This window comes from Tarenaya hassleriana, unplaced genomic scaffold (genome assembly GCF_000463585.1).
Source record: "Tarenaya hassleriana unplaced genomic scaffold, ASM46358v1 Cleome12, whole genome shotgun sequence".
Lineage (NCBI taxonomy): Eukaryota > Viridiplantae > Streptophyta > Magnoliopsida > Brassicales > Cleomaceae > Tarenaya > Tarenaya hassleriana.
In genome coordinates, this window is record NW_010962392.1 from 89922 (window position 1) to 109387 (window position 19466).

General features: G+C 35.7%; 3 protein-coding genes across 3 annotated transcripts; 2 read left to right on the plus strand and 1 right to left on the minus strand.

Annotated features, from left to right (window-relative positions):
* The first annotated feature begins 4406 nt into the window (after window positions 1-4406).
* LOC104806126 lies at window positions 4407-5134 on the plus strand. The gene has a single exon (XM_010530854.2). The coding sequence runs from the start codon at window positions 4525-4527 to the stop codon at window positions 4954-4956; it is 432 nt and encodes a 143-aa protein (XP_010529156.1). The 5' UTR covers window positions 4407-4524; the 3' UTR covers window positions 4957-5134.
* Window positions 5135-5567: 433 nt separating this feature from the next.
* Window positions 5568-8491, minus strand: LOC104806127. Its single transcript, XM_010530855.1, is given in 5 exon segments — window positions 5568-5985; window positions 6645-7208; window positions 7738-7938; window positions 8149-8198; window positions 8200-8491. Coding segments are annotated over 5 exon segments (1356 nt in total). The 5' UTR covers window positions 8385-8491; the 3' UTR covers window positions 5568-5629.
* Window positions 8492-9298: 807 nt separating this feature from the next.
* On the plus strand, window positions 9299-15533 carry LOC104806130 (cullin-4). The gene is made up of 17 exons (XM_010530856.2): window positions 9299-9635; window positions 10422-10537; window positions 10631-10977; window positions 11254-11434; window positions 11549-11671; window positions 11751-12038; window positions 12562-12672; window positions 12816-12926; window positions 13003-13056; window positions 13599-13705; window positions 13805-13865; window positions 13967-14098; window positions 14221-14358; window positions 14474-14554; window positions 14701-14781; window positions 14925-15005; window positions 15127-15533. Exons 1-17 carry the CDS (start codon window positions 9395-9397, stop codon window positions 15238-15240), a joined length of 2367 nt encoding a protein of 788 aa, XP_010529158.1. The 5' UTR covers window positions 9299-9394; the 3' UTR covers window positions 15241-15533.
* Window positions 15534-19466: the final 3933 nt, after the last annotated feature.

Consider the following 19466-nt stretch of genomic DNA (forward strand, 5'->3'; position numbering starts at 1 on the left):
TCTCTCTCTCTCTGTCTCTCTCTCTCTCTCTCTAAATCAGTGTTTCATCATCCCACGAGAATTTGGAGGGAAACCCATGAAATATATGTATGCATGCATGATAGATATACATATATATATATATATATGTATGTAATTAATATTACATGTAAAGATGAGTATTTTGTGATAGAGACGAATGAAAGGAGGTGAAAGGGGCTTTAATTAAAGAAAGGGTATTGATCATCATGATGACATTCAACCTCTTTTCTGTCTTAGATTCAATTACTAAATGAAGATTTCACCCAACATAATCATTCTCAATATATAACTGTGAGTAAAAAAAAAAAAGAAATATATAAAACAACATATTTTCTTGTGACATCCCAATTAACAGATTTAATCTCTCGATAAAGAATTACAAAATTTACTGAAAAATAATCATTAAAAACTATTTTTTAAAGAAAAATAGAATGAAATGATCTTGGTTAATTAATTTGAGTATTCATAAATTTAATTTAATTTGAGTCTAATAATTTCTATACTAGCGTACGTATTGAAAAATATAATACATTAAGGCCTTATATATATATATACTAGTATATATATTTTGTTGGAAAGGAGGTTTAAAAAAAGTAAACCATGGAATTGATATTTGTATAGGCTCCTTTTCCATAGTCTTACAAAACCACTTTGTCAATGTACTTTATTGGATTGATATTTGATAGATTTTACCTTTGACACTTTATCAACTTCAATTGTTTCTTCTATATAGTTTTATTCACACCCACCCACCCACATATATATATGTATGTGTGTATATATAAACATCAAGGTAGCTTTTTGGTCCGATGGGTAATCAAATGCTTCTCTTGTTTTCTGGACTCCAATGATCTATCCATATACGCTAAAACCCTCGTTCCAAGTTTTTTTTATAACGGAAGACCCCTACGTGCTACCCCTTCGGACGCGCTGACTAGATAAACTTTCGATCCGAGAGCACTCTTTGTATATGGGTCATATAAACCCAGAAATTATCTTCCTCCCTACCAGTCAGGAATCGAACATTCAACCTCAAGGTTGAGTTACCTCATACCCCAAGCTTGATCACTCGCCCACGATCTGTTGGGTCCTCGTTGCAAGTTATAATATGGTTAGAATTTATATATGTGTGTTTGCGCGCGCAAGTTATAAACTATCACAGAGAGTTTGATTATAATTTTTATCCCCTTTTAAGTTTGGACTTTAAATTGTGATGAGAAATAATGTTTTCATCCATATAACACAAAATTAATTTATAAAATTGTGTTTGATCAGTATCCAAAATTTGGGTCAACGTTGATATTTCTTATTTTAAAAGACGAATCGGGTGCTTGTAATTTCTCAAAATGTAGAGGTGAAGGAGAGATTAAGATTAAGGAAGAAGCTAATAAACGTTACATTACTGTTTCGCATGACGCAACGATGAGGGAAATAATTACAAATGCATGGAGGAAAACATAAAGAAAAACTATATAATATATATTTTTATTATGAAATATTTGGTAGGCTGTCCATATCAACTTTATCCGTTACTTTTATCCTTTTTTTTTTCTCGCCAAGAATAAGGTTGTTAAATCATATGGTACATACTATGAAAGAAGGAATATTTCGCTTGATTTAACATATATATATATATATATATCCAATATATTTAATAAAAAAACATCAAAAAATATATGCCAAATAAATAGATGGACAAAAGTACCAAAAATATATGGAACGATCCAAATCCAAATAAAACATAGATGAAAATCGGAATATGTATATGTATTTCGAATTTTTTTTTTGGTGAAATATTTCAAATGATATGGCTCTGGCTCTGCGCCGACTGGACCTATATATATATATATATGAAATGTGTAACTAGTACGTAAATAATGTTTTAAAAATCAGAAAAGTGATTCGGTTTGGGTAATTGGGTCATATCATGTTCGGATACATTAGGTTTGGGTTTATCACAAAAATATGGTTCTGGACCTCATGTGGGCTTACGGTAAATCACTGAGATTTATAATAATAATAATAATAATAATAATAATAATAATAATAAATTATTATTATTATTATTATTACTATTCATGACTATTTATGTCGCAAGTTCCGGTTAAGGTGTCAAACTCAATTAGATATTGTCAGTGATATTTTTTTATGAATAATCAAGACATTATTCGTTTCAAACTTTTCTATTTCGAAAATAGCATTCTAAACAAATCATCTAAGATTTTTCATATTATTAATAATAAACTTTAACTTTAACCGCTTGAATATTTTTTATTCTAAAATTAGTTAATCAAATACTTAAACAGAACATCTATAAACAACTAATTAAGAACATATCATCAAACACACACGTGCGTAATCGTGTGGTTTAATAGAATTGTATTGGAATTTATATCGCAAAACATGCATTGATATTCACATAAATCAATACATATATATATATATGTGTGTGTGTGTGTATATATATATAAGAAGTGTTGAATTTTCGTACAGGCTCGCACATAAACAGAGTGGTTCGTCAGTATAAAATTTCTATGGAGCAAACCAATTAAAGGAAAAGGCTCTGCATTAATATCGCAAGTCCTTGCGTACGTACCCATTCCTCCCCGACACACACATATTCATAACCCCCATCTCTCTCTCTCTCTCTCTATACGAATCCCAGAGAAGAAACCCATATGAAAACCTTCGTCCTCTCTCTCGTTCTCTCTCTATTCTTCGTCGTCTCGTCACTGTCGAATCACGAAACCGGATTACGAGAGAAACCCGACACCAATGACGTGCACGATCTCGTTAACGTCAAGAAAACGACGCCGTTTGTGTTGACTCGACTACAACAAGACCGTCGTCTTCATCATCGCCGCCGTCGTGGTCGCATTCTTGACCACGATCACGGGAGGGAACATTTCAAGATGGTCAAGAAGAGGAAGCTGAAGAACTACCGGCCGGTCGGACCGGGTCAATTTGCGGTTATGCTGCCAAAGGGATCCAGCCCTCCTAACTCCGGTTCATCTCATTGCCACAACCGAACCCCCATCTCTCTCTCTATTTCTTGCGATCTTTCTGTCTCTGTAAAACCCTAGAGCTCCAAAAAAAAATATTATATGCCATATTGGTACGATTGCGTTGGCTCCTTTTTCGTTAACCTTTGTTTGCGTGCATGCATGTTCTCTCCTCTTTTTTTTTTCTTTTTTTTTTTGCTTATTTTCATTATGAAGAAAATGATCGATGCATTTTTCAGAATGCCCAATGTATTGAAAATATTCGAATATACACGTCAAATATTGCTTATATTTGGATTAGTGCATTGTTATTTTGTTTTTTTTTGTTCTACTTCAGAAATTTAAAGATAATAATATATCACTATACCCGAATTAAGAAGTTAAAATTAATACTTATATACATGTGGGTTATATATATATATATATATATATATATTGCAGAATATGAGCATATATTTGCCTGTTTGTAAGTCTCAAAACGCATCGTATTACGCTAATACAAGAGTACATTAAGCCGATATAATTGGGAGGAGGCATGTGGATTTGCATCGTTAGCAGAAGCTCTTGTTTCATGGGGTTATTATTTCTTCACTCCCTACATTTCCACCTGTCCAATGCATAAAAAAAATATAAATGAAATTCTATAAATGGCTAAAAATATAATATATCATAAATTCGAAATTCTGAGAACGTACGAAAATATGTTATAAATGATTGTTGACTAATATATGGTTCGCCCATATAATATAAAAATAATAATTGAGATTATGTGGTCCTGAATCCTGATCATCTAAATTGATTCGCAGCTTTACAAAGCAACAACTTTTGCATATGTGATGGGTTTTTTTTTTCTTCTAAATATTTTGATCTATACAGTTTTAAATCGTACATTATCATACAGAAAATTTACATGTAATGTGTATCTCACACGTACAAAATATGTACGCACACATAATAATCGTGGGCCGTGGTTTACTACCCAACATCTAATGGGGCAAAACTATTTGGGCCTTGAAAAGATTAAGCCCAAAATCAAATTTGAAATTTATCAAACAAAATATCCTTTTTGGTCACCCAAAAGCATAAATTTACAAATTTAAACTAAGTTTTGGGTATATTTTTTGTACATTTTTTTTTTATAAATTTTCATTGGATTGAGCTTTAGAATAATATCGATGTACAATCTAAATATTCTATGCATTTAATATGACCGAATATATAATATAGTGGAGTGTGTATATATATATATATATATATATATGAGTATTTTTCAGTCAAGAAGAATATGCTTCCCACGCACATTAGACGGCCCAACAGACTCAGTATTCATGCAATTCCCATTTTATCCCCGCGTTCACGTTCTTCTCCCTCCTCTTTCTAAGACCCATTTTCGTCATTTCATCTCCTCCAAAAACAAATCCCTGTATAAGCAAGCCATCCCTATTTCTCGAATCTCTGAAATTTCAAATCTGAATTTGTTTTTATTTTCAAAACTCCATCAATGGCGTCTCAGCAGACGATCTCAGATCACAGAGAAGGTGCGGAGGTCTACAATGGCGGATCCACCTGCAAGCAGAAAGCTCAAGAGCTCTTGTCCTCCATGAACTTGCCCAAGGGGCTTCTTCCACTGGACGACATGACCGAGCTCGGACACAACAAATCCACCGGTTTCGTCTGGATCAAGACGAAGAACAAGGTTCAGCACCGGTTCCGAGCGATCGGACGGATGGTATCGTACGATTCGGAGGTGACGGCGTTCATCGAGAACCGTCGGATGCGTAAGGTCAGTGGGGTAAAGAGCAAGGAGCTTCTGATTTGGATCACCATCTCCGAGATCTTCGTCAACGATCAGGATCCGTCGAAGATCACTTTCGCTACTCCGGCGGGGCTCTCCCGTACTTTCCCCTTCACGGCTTTTGAGGAAGATTGCTGAACAAAAAAATTGCCCTAATGGTTCCGAGTTGACTTTTTCGTTGCCTTAGCTCAATTATCTCTGTGTTTCCTCTGTTCGTTTCCTTTTACATATTCTGTTTGGTTCCTAGGCTACAGATTCAGTATCTGAAAAAGTCAAAAACATCATAAATAATTTAAAATTACATTTTTTTTTTTCATGTAAGAGACGAAAATTGAATCCTCGTTTTGTTTAGAACTGATCCGACATTGAATACGAGTTTTGTTATGGATTTTTTTTATAAAAAAAAAAACAGAGGAAAGAAAAAAAAACGGTTTATTTGGGACCCACGGCAAAGGTCCGGTTTAGTTCTGGTTCGTGGCACTCGGCCCAATGATGCCAGTAAATGGGCTGAAATTTGGGCCTAATGTATAATCTGCCTGGCTCAAAATGTAAAAGGAAAAGAGTTTTTATTAATAATTAATAAATAAATAGAAAAATGCTTAGCAAATGCTTATGTATCATTGATAATATGTATTATAATCTCTAATGAAATCCCAAGACAGAATATCATTCTTCTTCGGACCAACTTCATTTCTACAAACACAATCTTTTTGTTTTTTTTTTTCTAAATACAAAACCCAAAAGAATATAAATCAATAAATAGTTAAATAAAAGAAGAGGAAAGATAGATAAATGGGATTCATTCATTCATTCAACCCCACATGTCGGTGAGATAGTTCTTGCAGCTACTGCTATCGAGCGACCAAGACTTGTGATCTGCCCATCTTCTTCTCGTCTTCTTCAGAGCCTTTGTCATTGCCACGTCATCATCTTGCTCGATTGCGTCCTTCGTCTTCTTCATATTATGTCTGTATTCAACGACAACTTGTTCGAAGACTTCAGCTTCGAACATGTTCACGCCGACCTTAGGATTCATTTGGTCTCTCACGAAGGCAAATGGCAGTTGGTCCCTTGGGTTGAATGCCTCTAACTCGTTGAACACGAGGCACGAGAATAGGTTGCTCCTCTCCCCGTGTCTCCTCAATATCAACGCACTGTCCGGTACATCTGTTCATTCAAAACACGTTTACCGTAAGGATCCGCCATTGATGCTTTACTTATAGCCCTAATTTAATCTCTTTATCGAAGAATAATTCCAAGAACCCAAAAAAAAAAAAACAAAGAACACTACTCAAATACATCTACAAGTTAGAAGAACGACATATATGATCATGAAATCCTTCCGTTTTCCGTAAATCAAGGACATGAGGTACATTTGATTGTATAAGAGGCTATATATATATATATAATATTATATAATATATATATCGATGGTCGTTTTGTAACAAATCGAGCAGCTAGCAGTAGCCAGTAGGTGGAAAATGTCTCATGCATGATTATCCGTTATTTTTTTTTCTTTTAAAGATGGCGAAAAAAAAGGGGGAGAAAGAAGAAGAACAAAACCTAGCTAACTGAAGACAATCTTCGTGCATCTCTTTCCGAAAAGCTTTGAATATATCAAAATTATAGACGAAGAAAAGTACCAAAGCTCATAGTATATCATCCTGAATTCCAGCTATTACTTACATACATAACGATACGTGCGTACATGCATGCATGCATATCTAAATGCAAAAACCAGAATGCAACCATCGATGATTTCAGTTTCATATATAACCTTTAACCCATATATATATATCCAAAATATAAAGACAAATAGTTTTTACCTGTGGGATAAGGCAGCTTCTCAGGGCTCCATGGGTTCAAACCAAACTCACAATAACTCTCCATTTGCCTCGCCAGTCCATCCACTTCCCCCCATTTCTTCCACCTCGCGGTGGCCATCGCCTCTTCCATCGTATTCACGAAAAACGGGTGCTTAGATATCGCCATATCGGCCCCGGGTACCACCACAAGCGAATGAATCAGCAGAAATGGATCGACCATGAGTTGTATTTTCGCGTCCACCCATATGCTGAATCTCGAGTTTGGAAACAATCTATGGATTAGGTACTTTGGTATCACTCCGTTCATTGCCGGATTAGCGTATAAATTATCGGATTTATCAAGTTTGACGATCCTCCAAACCCCGATTCTGTAGTTTCCGGGATGGTTTTTGGGGATCAAGTCGTGGTGGAAGAGAGAGTTTAGGGTTTTGTCATCGATGAACATGTAGAAACATACGGTTTCTAGGGTTTTGACTCCGAGTCCGACCGGCTGTCTGATCTTGTCGTGGTCGTCGAAGATTGCTGATGCCACAACCATGGCACAACTCTCCATCTCGGTTCTGTCTGTGAAATTATGGAAACAAAATAAGTGTTTGTTACATATTTTTATTAAATCAATGTCACATTCAATGGAGACAGAGATGTGTCTACTTCAATCTTTACAAAGTGTCGAGTAGACAAACTGTAAAAACACTGACAGTGAAAGATCATGTGTTATTATATATCGTATGTCCAATGAGCAATCAACGTCCCAAATCTAGCAAGGACCAAAACGTAACAGTTAATGAACTTAGCAGTAATAACACGACCAAATCTCGAAACAAGTTATAGGGTTTTTTAAACGGGATATATAAGGACAAAAACATTTACTTCACATATATATATATATATATATATATATATATATATATATATATTCTCGAAATGTTAATATATTGTCCACATGTTTTTAAATAAATGAAAAATAACATTTTTTAAATATCGAACCGGTTAGCGATAAAACCGGCTTCACTAAACAGAGTTAGTTTGAAGTATTTTGTGTGTTTTTTTTTCTCTTCATTTTATTACGAATGCTTCTCTGCCAGTTGCTCACCGGAATCACTGATCGGAAAATCTCTGAAGAAGCCGCATGGAACTTCGACGTCGTGATTTGAATGATCGAAATAAGAAAATCTCTTCTGGGTGCTGAAATTTCCTCCAAAATTCTCACTTTTCCCCTTCATGTATCTCAGATTCTCCGACAAGGATGAGTTTTTAAGGATACCGTCCATCTCCTTCAGCACTGTCCAATAATCTGATTCTCACAAATAAATAAATAAGGATTAGATATGATCAGAGATTCAATTGAAAAAAAAGCACAAAAACCCAAAAAAAACGAGGCAGAAATCCACCGTTCTTCGATCGAGAAATCCAGAAAAAGATCACCCCCTTCCGAAGAATCTCAGAACTCAATCCCAAAACAAACCCAGAAAGGCAAGAAAGGGGGAAATGGGAGAGATCGTACCTGAGAAGAAGAGAGGGGAAGAACAAGAGGATCTGTGAGTGGGAAGAAGGAGGATAAGAGAAGAGCTTTGTCTGAACCGGATCGAACGGCGAATACCGGAAAACGCATCGGTTTCTGGAGAGAGATACGTAGAGGAAGAGGAGGAGGGTCGTTGTCAGATACAGAAGAGAAATGCATAGGAGCTTCGATCTCACGCAGAGAGGCGGAGAATTCCTTATTCTTATGAATCTCCCCATTGGTGGAGATACCTTCTCAATGGTGGGTTCGATGACGAAGAATCTTCATGCGAGTCTGTGCTGATGAATTCTAAGAGGAAAAAAAAAACCTTTTTTTTTTGCTGTTTTTTTCTCTCAGTCACTTAAGAATCACCTGATAATATGGTAATGTGATGGTCATTTTTTGATTTTGGTTTGGTTATATTCGAATGCGACTATTTTATATTTATTATAAAAAAATATAAATATTTAGCTTTATATTGAATCTGATTTGTCAAAGATATAAATGGTTCGAATAGAATATATGAAACTAAAAAAATATAAATATTAAAATCTGATTTGATTTTATAAAGCTGAACCAAAATAGAATCCAATGTTAAATGGTTCGATTAAGTTTTGGTTCTAAATAAATACCAAACTATAATATTTATATATATATCGGTAGATAATTCGAATTTTGATTCGTTTTCTATTAAATTCGGTTTGATTCAGTATTTGTAGGTTTAGTTTAGAAACGATTTATTCGATTCTATAAAAAAATATATCAAATTAGAACCAAATGTTATTCGGTTCGATTGGTTAATTTGTTTTGATTTAGAACTAAATTCCCGAACTAAAATGCCCACCTCTAGGTCCATTTATCCGAATTCCGCTTTGGCATTAATGATTAATATACATAAAACAATTAGGAACTATTTTTGTTTATTCTTTTGGTGTTTTTTTTTTTTGTATAATTGAATATAGACCGGTTTTCACGTTCGGCCCGGTTTACAACTGAATTCCGGGACAAACCAGATATCATTCATGGTGGGCCATAAATGGATCTTATGAAACCGATTTGGGCTTTTCCTTTAGAATTTTTTTGGCCATTTGAAAAAATAATTACAAAGGGGAGAATAAATTTAATATTAATAAGAATAATTTTCAGTCTCTCGGTCTCTCTCTCCGCCGCGTAGGTCTGAGCAAAGAAAGAGCTCTGTGGAAGCCATTGTACCATGTCCTCTTGATTCCCACTCTTCCTCATCCATTTCATGTCTCTTCCCGCCAAGCGCTCTACTTCCTCCTCCGCCGCCACCTCCGATTCCGCCGCCTCCTCTCCTCCGCCGATGAAGAAGGCGAAGAACGGCCTCCACCACCCGCCTCAGCCGCACGACGACAAGGAAGTCTTCCCTATGGACGAAGATTCCGCCCGCGCCCCCGCCTCCAATCTCTCCCGGAAGAAGGCCACTCCGCCTCAGCCCGCTAAGAAGCTCGTCATTAAGCTCAACAAAGGTTTTGCGTCATTTCCGATTTCGTCGTATCCGATGTTTTTTCGCTCGGATTTGTTTGGAGGGTTTTGGTCTATTTTGTGATTGATCTGACTAGTGCTTCGTGATACTTAGGGTTTGTAATTGCGATTGTTCTCTTAGCCTAGCTTGCTGGATTTTAGGGTTTTGGTGGGTTTGCCGGGTGATTACTGGAGGTTGATGGGAATTGTATAGCTCTAGCTTTAATAATTTTGGGGAATTTTTCTGGGAGGGAATCCAACCATGTCGATTATTGGTGCCACTTAGTGGCCGGTATGTCTGAATCTGTTTGACATGCGGATTTAGTAACTATAGATCCTGAGTTGTGGATATCAGAGTTGCTCTCATGTCTGTAACTAAGTGTTCCTAGGAGTAACTTCCTGTCTCATCCGTCACTGGAGAATTGTTTTCTTCTTCCCTGGACCTGATGGGTTGTGTGGTGGAATCTTAAATGCTTGAGGGATTTTGTGAAACTAACTTTCCTTTCTTGGTTCTGTGCACAATGTAAATATATTGCAATGGCATTTGCGCTTTCTATATACGATTTTATGTGCGGTCCAGACTCCAGTTACTTTCTTTTTTTCATGAAGCTTGGTTGGATCGGCGCAACCAAGTACAAAAACTTGTGTATTCACTGCTTTCCTTCTGGAGAGTTATTGTCATTATGAGTGGCACTGCTTTGAATTGAGTGTGTGAGTTGAAGTTGGATAGACAATCTATTGATATCCACTTGGCGTTTTTTGACTTTTCTCATTGTTTTATTTTACTGAAGCTAAACCAACATTACCCACAAACTTTGAGGAGACTACATGGGAAAAACTGCAATCAGCTATCAGAGCTATATTCATGAAGAAACCGGTGTCTTTTGACCTTGAAGGGCTTTACCAGGTGAAGTGACTTTTCATTGCTAGTTTCTTTGTTTGGGAGTACTTTTGTTGTCCGGAAAATACCATGTTGATGAGAAGGTAATTATGTCATCAGGCTGTTGATAACCTTTGCCTACATAAGATGGAAGGAAAACTTTACCAACAGATAGAGAAGGAGTGCGAAGAGCACATCTCTGCCGCCTTACAATCCTTAGTTGGAAAAAGCACCGATTTTTCTGTTTTCTTGTCACTTGTTGAGAAATGCTGGCAAAACTTCTCTGACCAGATGCTAATGATCCGTAGTATAGCTTTGTCATTGGACAGAAAATATGTAATACAGAACCCCAATGTACGTTCTTTGTGGGAAATGGGTCTGCAGCTTTTTCGGAAGCATCTCTCCTTATCCCCTGACGTTGAGCAGAGGACTGTTACTGGTCTTCTAAGAATGATTGAACAGGAAAGGTAATCCTGCAACATTTTGGTCTTGCAAGAATATTAGAGAAGTTAAAGTATAGCACTGGATTTGATTTCCGTACTTTGACTTATTTATTTGTCTGGTTTATGAACCATTGAGTGTTTGGATGGTTTATGAACTTTTTTTTTCTGATGGTGATTAATTACTTTTGGTTCTTATTGAAGTCAACAAGAATACTCAGAAATCATGCCACTCATAATTCTTTTTATTTTTCCCAAATGAATCTTTTGAGTCTTTGTTGAATTGCGTTATTGGTTCTCCAGACTAGGTGAAGCTGTTGATAGGAGTCTGCTAAACAATCTTCTGAAGATGTTTACCGCATTGGGAATATATGCGGAAAGCTTCGAGAAACCTTTCCTTGAATGCACTTCTGAATTTTATGCTGCCGAAGGAATGAAATACATGCAGCAGTCTGATGTTCCTGAGTACTTGAAGCATGTTGAGGTGCCCTCAAACTACCTCAAGTAGTTTTGTGTTTTGTTGCTCCTTATGATAGGCTTCAGTTTAGCTTATTTATTGTTCTTCCTCCTGAAATGTATCTACGGGTCATTGTTGCAGGAAAGGTTACATGAAGAGAATGAAAGATGCAGACTATACTTGGATGTTGGCACCAGGAAACCACTGATAGCAACTACGGAGAGGCAACTTCTTGAACGTCATATACCTGCTATTCTTGATAAGGTTTTCCAGTGTTCACTGTGATTCTGGAGGATTGGCAAGTTGTGAACCGTGCTAATTTTATCTTTACATAATCACCCAGGGATTTACGACGTTGATGGATGGACGTCGGACTGAAGACCTACAGAGGATGTACACCCTGTTCTCTCGAGTGAACGCACTCGAATCTTTGAGACAGGCCCTAAGCTCCTATATTCGGAAAACTGGGCAGAGGATTGTCATGGATGAAGAAAAAGATAAGGATATGGTACCATCTTTGTTGGAGTTCAAGGCTTCTCTTGACACAATATGGGAAGCAAGCTTTTCCAAGAACGAATCATTTGGCAATACCATTAAAGACTCATTTGAGCACCTGATTAACCTACGCCAGGTATCAAAGACTTCATTCTCTTTCTAATTATGATCAGATTCTAGTGCTAACAAACATTTTTTTCCATGGAAAACCAACACACATTTATATGGAAATTCTATTGTTCACAGCAATGCTATATTGGACTTTTGAAGAATTTGCTTCAATTGGAAGATTTAATATGATGACTGTGCATTGTATAGTTGTCGTTTCTTAAATATATTTCCTCTCATTGTGGCCAATTTGCTGTGGTGCTTGGGCAAGTATAAGCCACTTTAGATTGGACCAAATAATGTGGCCAATTTTGCCCAGTAATTTGTCTTAGACTTTAGTTTTCAGGAACTAAGTAGTTTATGGATGTGGAGATAGCACTAAGTATGATCTATGGTTTATGCATCCATCTTGAGATTTGTTTGCATCAGTTTTCTTTTCAATGTTGACTCACCAATGTGGCCTTGGGGGTGTTACATCTTTGAGTGTTGCAAACTAGTCATGTCTTTCAATTGGTAAATAAATATATCATATCGTTCTGCCCCTTTTGCAGAATCGGCTGATCTTTTTGGATGAAAAACTCCGTGCTGGGAATAAGGGTACCTCCGAAGAAGAGTTGGAGAATATGCTTGAAAAAGTCTTGGTCTTGTTCAGATTTATCCAGGTAATATCTGCTTCTTAACATAAAGTACAGTTGTGTTTCTCGGGTTATTTGCTGCCTGTGTCGCAGTGCCTTTTGTGTAGGTATACTATTTGGTCGTCTTGATATCAATTTCGCTGAAGGATTTTCTGTTCTGTTGATAAAAGGGTAAAGATGTGTTTGAAGCATTCTACAAAAAAGATCTTGCAAAGAGACTCTTGAATTCTCACTTTTCCCCTTCATGTAGATCTCTAAGGTTGAGAACTGTCTTAAGCTTTGTGCGTATAATTCTTTTACGAAAAGTATTCGTTGGTAATAATTTCTTAGACACTGACGTTCTTCTTGCAACTGCAGCTTAAGACCGAGTGTGGAAGCCAGTTTACAAACAAGCTCGAAGGGATGTTCAAGGTTTCATATTTTTTCTTTCTGCCATTCATTTTCCAAAAAAGTTTTTGGTTCTTTATAATGAACATGATTTGGAAGAACAAAATGGATCTTAAATATATCGCCTTACCTTCTGGCTATACTTAAACTACAACTAAGTGTTTTGTACTGTTAGTAAAAGGTTATTTTTGGTACTATGGGTAGTTTGTTGAGTGATATAAAAATGCGTTTCTAGGATCAGGGAGGGTAAGCTAGTTTTGGGTAAAGGCTTCTCTAAGGGGGAGTGGAAGGAACTCCATTATTGATCGATTCCTCTATCTATTCTTTTATTTTTACCAGCAATATATACCTATCTACTTCTACTCTAAGCCATTTTCTGGGTCACTTTATATTTGTTTATAACATTACTTTGTAACTCACATTGATCCAGCTTTTTTACTGGTTTGTACGGGTCTAATCTTATATAAGATCTTTAAGTAATGCTGCACCACAAAATTGAAGTCTTGTTTGCATGCTCAATGATCATAATGGCATCGGTCTCTCTGTTTTCTGTGAATTTTCTCCAGGATGTTGAACTATCAAAAGAAATAAATGAGTCATTCAAAACATCACAACAAGCCAGGTCGAAACTGCCTTCAGGAATTGAGATGAGTGTCCACGTCTTAACGACAGGGTATGTATGGACTATATACTTTCAGAAGGCAACTGCAGGATCACCTGATGATGTGAAATATCATTAAGATTGTTTATCTTTGCTATCACTATAATGCAGGTACTGGCCTACATATCCACCTATGGATGTTAAGCTTCCTCATGAACTAAATGTCTACCAGGTTTTTGCCTGCTGTTCTGATTATATATATATTTGGGCACAATATGACATTTTTCTTGGAAAGATATTCTCAAATTCTTTATGGTTTTTTTTTTCCCTCAGGACATCTTCAAAGAGTTCTATTTGAGCAAGTACAGCGGCAGGAGATTAATGTGGCAAAACTCATTAGGCCACTGTGTACTAAAGGCAGATTTCCCTAAAGGTAAAAAGGAGCTTGCAGTTTCGCTGTTTCAGGTTAGTCCGATCTGTCTTTTTTGCGATCCTTTCTCAACAGGTCCCTTATTACGTTTCTTTTCTTTGCATTGATCTTTTGTAATGATTTGATCGTATAAAAGCTTTCTCTTTTATTTCTCCAGGCTGTTGTCTTGATGTTGTTTAATGATGCACAAAAACTTAGCTTCCAAGACATTAAAGATTCAACTGGCATAGAGGACAAGGAACTGAGAAGGACCTTGCAGTCACTTGCATGTGGGAAAGTTCGTGTCCTGTTGAAGGTAGGCAGGCAGAGATCACAATGCAGTGTCTTCCCTTTCTAGTTATGCACAAAGTTTCCAGCTTGCGTCATTGCTTTTCTCAATATTGTTTTTCTTCTGTGGTTCAATGTTTCAGGTTCCAAAAGGAAGAGACGTAGGAGATGGTGATGAATTCGTTTTCAATGAAGGATTTACTGCTCCTCTGTATCGTATTAAGGTATATATTTTTTGCTACCTCACTTGAAATTTTCTCGAATCTTGTGTTACCCTTTTGTCATTCATCTTTACCAAGCATAGATTTCCCTTTTGCAAGCAATCTTGTCTATGTTAATTTATCAAAATCGTATTTTTTTGGGTGTGCAGGTGAATGCAATCCAGATGAAAGAAACTGTAGAGGAGAACACGAGTACCACGGAAAGAGGTCGACAGTTCCGGCAATACCAGGTGAAATTTCTTCTGCACATTTCGTTTCCAGTAAAAAAAAACGATGAGATGCTTTTGTAGAACGTTTTCCGGCTGGTTTCATTGAGCAAGAAAGGATTTTGGTGAAACGAAACGGGTTCTGTTCTGTCATGATCCTACTACAGATTGATGCGGCCATTGTCCGGATAATGAAGACGAGGAAGGTCTTGAGCCATACTCTTCTAATCACCGAGCTCTTCCAACAGGTAAATTTCCATGTCTGCTCGAATCTATACCCTTGAAAGAGAAAGCAAAAAGAAAAAAGAAAAGAAAACCATTGAAGAGAAATCCGAGGGAGTGAATTTTGTTTGAATGTGAATGTTGCAGCTCAAGTTTCCGATAAAGCCGGCTGATCTGAAGAAGAGGATAGAGAGCCTCATCGAACGGGATTACCTGGAGAGAGACAAGAACAACCCTCAGATATACAACTATCTCGCCTAGAGATATCTCCCCCTACCCGGTAAAAACATTCACACTCCTCTCGACATTTACCCTTGTCTCTGTCTCTGTCTGTATATTGAACTGACGACAATGGAGAACCCTTCTTCTCCAATCATGCAAGAAAACGAAAAAAAAAGGGGGAAGAAAAAGAGTTGGAAATTCAGATCCTTTCGCCTTGATTTAATGTACAGCTCTCAACTTGATTATCTTTTTCTTTTTCTTTTTTAATTTAAAAAAAATCCTTCTTCTCTGTTTCTGTTGTCATATGAATCTCCATTTCATAGAATCCTCCATTTCTCTCTTGTTTTTTGTTTTTGGGCGCGTTTTAGTTCTCTTGCAGGGAGATTTATGTCTTCACATTGAGAGTGCTTAGGGCCTTTCCGGAAAAATGTTCTTCTTGTGGACAAATTATGGGGAAATTCGATTGAGAAAGTAGGCCCCGAAATGTGTTGTTGATATATGTGGTAATGTCGTAAAAAAATTGTTAAGACGATGAAATCAAATAAAGCTTTTTTTTATTTATTTTACGTAGCTTAGTAGATCGCATCTGACACGTTGGATTCAATAGTTTAACAGTGACTAGAACCGACTTTATGAATATATATATATATACACATGTATTGTGTGTGTGTGTGTATACATCCTTTGGGCAGGTTGACTCTCCCCAAGTATCTACGTTTTTACTTGCGTGAAGGCATCGTCACATTGCATCATTGCGCCTTTGGTTTGAGTCAATGGGAGAGTGGTCTATTACCGAACGTTGTGGCGTTTTTGTAGAATGCTTGATTCGTTAGTTTCAAGTTTTCACACACACACACACACACACATATATATACACATATATATATATATATATGTGTGTGTGTGTGTGTGTATGTGTGCGCCTTCTTCATGTTTCAAACATCACGTTTGGTCCCGATGCAGATGACTTTTGATGTGCAAAGGTAGATTCCCCCTCCAATCCATCGATATTCCCCTGCAATGACTTTCCGACAATACACGCATATTCTAGGCACGCTATTTTACATAGGTCCCATTAGATGGGCTGCATGTATCAAAATTATCCGATACCATGTTCGCGGGGAACAAAATAAAATATGTTAAAAAACATTAAATATGTTAAGTTTAATATTCATATATATATATATCGCAATAGCTTTGCAAGTAAAAAAAAATAGCGAAGTAGTGGATAAATATTTTCCACCACTCTACCTCAGATATGGAAATTCCCTTTGAACCGGTTAGCTTTACGAAGTTGGTTTATCTATTCTCCATAGTTTGTCGGCTACTGTGTAGGGTGGTGGGTTTTCTCAGGTCCGCGATACTGTCCTGATGCCGTTCTCGTCAGACCCATGGGCTGAGAGGCGTTACGGTGTCCAGTGTCCGACTCGAAGGATTGTAGGATAGAGGTTTCCATCGTAAAAAAAAATATATTTTCCACCACATAATAATTAAGAAACAAAAGATTTCTCTTGGTTCTATTAATTTGCCTCTGGAATTTCGAATTTTATTTTATTTATATGAATTCACTTCGAACAAATAATTTTCAACGGAAATATTTTTTTGTCATTTAAAAATCATCACATCCAAGAACTCCATGATTTATCGAATTAATTGTTTTTTTCTCCTCAGGATTAGGTATCTGTCCATGGAATGAAATAATGGGACGTCCACATGATCGTATTAAATCAGGAGAATATTTGTTATCCAAATAACACACAAACACCAACGTATATATATTTAAGAGATGCCATCAATATTCCACATTAATAACATGACATAATCAATTTAGAATAACTCTAATTAATTAATATATACATACACACACACACACACACACATATATATATATAGCAGGCAGTTGGAACTAGAGGAAGTCAGGAGAGTTTTCTTTTTGTTTTGGTCGGCGATATTGCTTGATGTGATTTTAGGCCATCAATTTCAAATACCTTTTTTCACTTTCTTTTCTTTGATAAATAGGTTAACATACTTGGAGAGGGGGAATGCACTCTTTCTTCTCCCCCGTCTCTTTTTTTTTTTTTTTTTTTTTTTGGGGGGGTATAGAAAAATCGGAGAGCAATGAAATGAAATGACCAAAATCAAGAATTTAGGTAGATGATTGCCACAACTTACAAACTATAGAAAATTTGGACCGTCATTTATGTAAATACATAGTAAAAGTCAAAACCATTTTCTACGTATCCTACATGCAGGCAAGAATTACATCCATATAAACAGGCCGGACGTTATACATACACATGGCATTTACACACACACTGACACACACATATATATATATATATATATATATATATGTATATTCCTTATTAAATAGTGAATCTTTAATAAGGCCAACCTAGTCTTAGTTTCGGATACATATAGACGTGCATGCATGCGCATTCATGAACTCATGTCCATATATATATAATAACAACTACATGACTCAAATTGACCCATTTGTTTTACTAATACCACATATATACACACACGTGTGTGTGTATGCATTGGTACATATTCTATTGCTTGGACTCTTTTTTCCCGGGTTAGGAGTGTGAGTGTGAGTTGGCCATTGACGTAAAAGGAGTCTTTGATTAAATGTTGGTATAATTAGGGTTAGGAGGGTCAAACCACAATCCACCTATCTTGGATTTCCTTATATCTTACCTAACCCCTATTTTTATTTAGGTGGTTTTGGCCCTAGCAATCGAAACCCTTTTTTTTAATCATGTTTAACTACTAGGTACTAGATTGTTTGGTTAGATAAATCGGCATATATATATATATATATCACATCATTTTATTCGTTAATTATAAGATTTGGGTAATTAATTTCTAAGATTAGTAATTATGTTGCGCCTTGACTCCATTAGGTTGTTTTTTTCTCTCTCTCCTTAATTAAATCACATTCCATAATTTTATGTGTTTGCAATGATTTATTTAGTTTAGTAATTACCACATACTAATTATTAATTAAAGTCACGAATATATGAAAGAATTACCAATTGGTAATACTATAGTAATTACCATGGTGAGGAGATATTGTAACAACAAAATAAGTCAAATACGCTCAACAAAAATGTAGTAATGTGAAGGTTTTTATTATTTTTGGCTATAATTAGTGGGCCAATGCGTTTTTATTTTCATGCATAACTACCATATTATTTAAAAGAGAAACCTCCTAATAATAGAGATTTGTCCAATTTATATATCTTATCTAAAAGAAAATCTAGGACTTGTCGGAGGCAAATAAATAAAGCTACGTTTTGGTCTTTATAATTAGTTAAATTATATAAATTTAATTAGCTTTGGACTTTTGGTCTGATGGGGCATTCTCACTCAGCATCTTGGGTTACATTGAATGTGTACACTGCCTAAACCAAAATCTCCACTTTCTCCTTTTCGAGATTCATTTTGTTAGATCTCTTTCACATGTAAAATTGTACTCATTTTGACAATTTTATAAAATAATATCAATAAACCATGGAAATTGAAATTTCAAGGATGCAAATATATGATATATTTGATAGAAATCGAATGTAAATTACGAAAAAACGATTTAATAGGTCTCATTCCCTATAATATTACTTGAACCAAATTATGATGTGACCAATATCTGCTTTATCATTAACGTTCATCTCCCCGCTGAAAGTTATATGCTCCCAAAGTGTATATATGTATATTTATGTGTATATATATGTGGGTATATCTACACTATGTATATTCGTGTGAATGTGATAATATAATCACTATGGTTGAAATTCTCTTTCTGCTCTTTTGAAAACATGTATTAAATTTAAAATCAAAACTTGTTTTTCTCGGACTTCAGAACATTTGTTCCTAATTTTCAAAGGTAAATACGTTATATTATCAATGATTACACAAAATGGGTAGCCTTTTTTTTTTTCCTTCTGCATATAAGCGAATTTCACCTTTATTTAATACAAATTATGTATTTTTTTTGGGGTGAATTAATAACACGAATCCTATATAATTTTTCTTCATCTTTGCTGTTTTTAGTATACAAGTTAATAGTTAGACTATATTCATATACTTTTGTCACAAATTATAATCAGATTTATATTTTTATTAAAAAAACAGATATTCCACACGAAACAATAACTATTTTTTTCATATGAACATTAATATTATATTTTCAAAAAATCTAATATATTTACAGTTTTTGCCGCTTTCTTATGTCATTTACTTCCCAACCCCTCTCTCTTCCG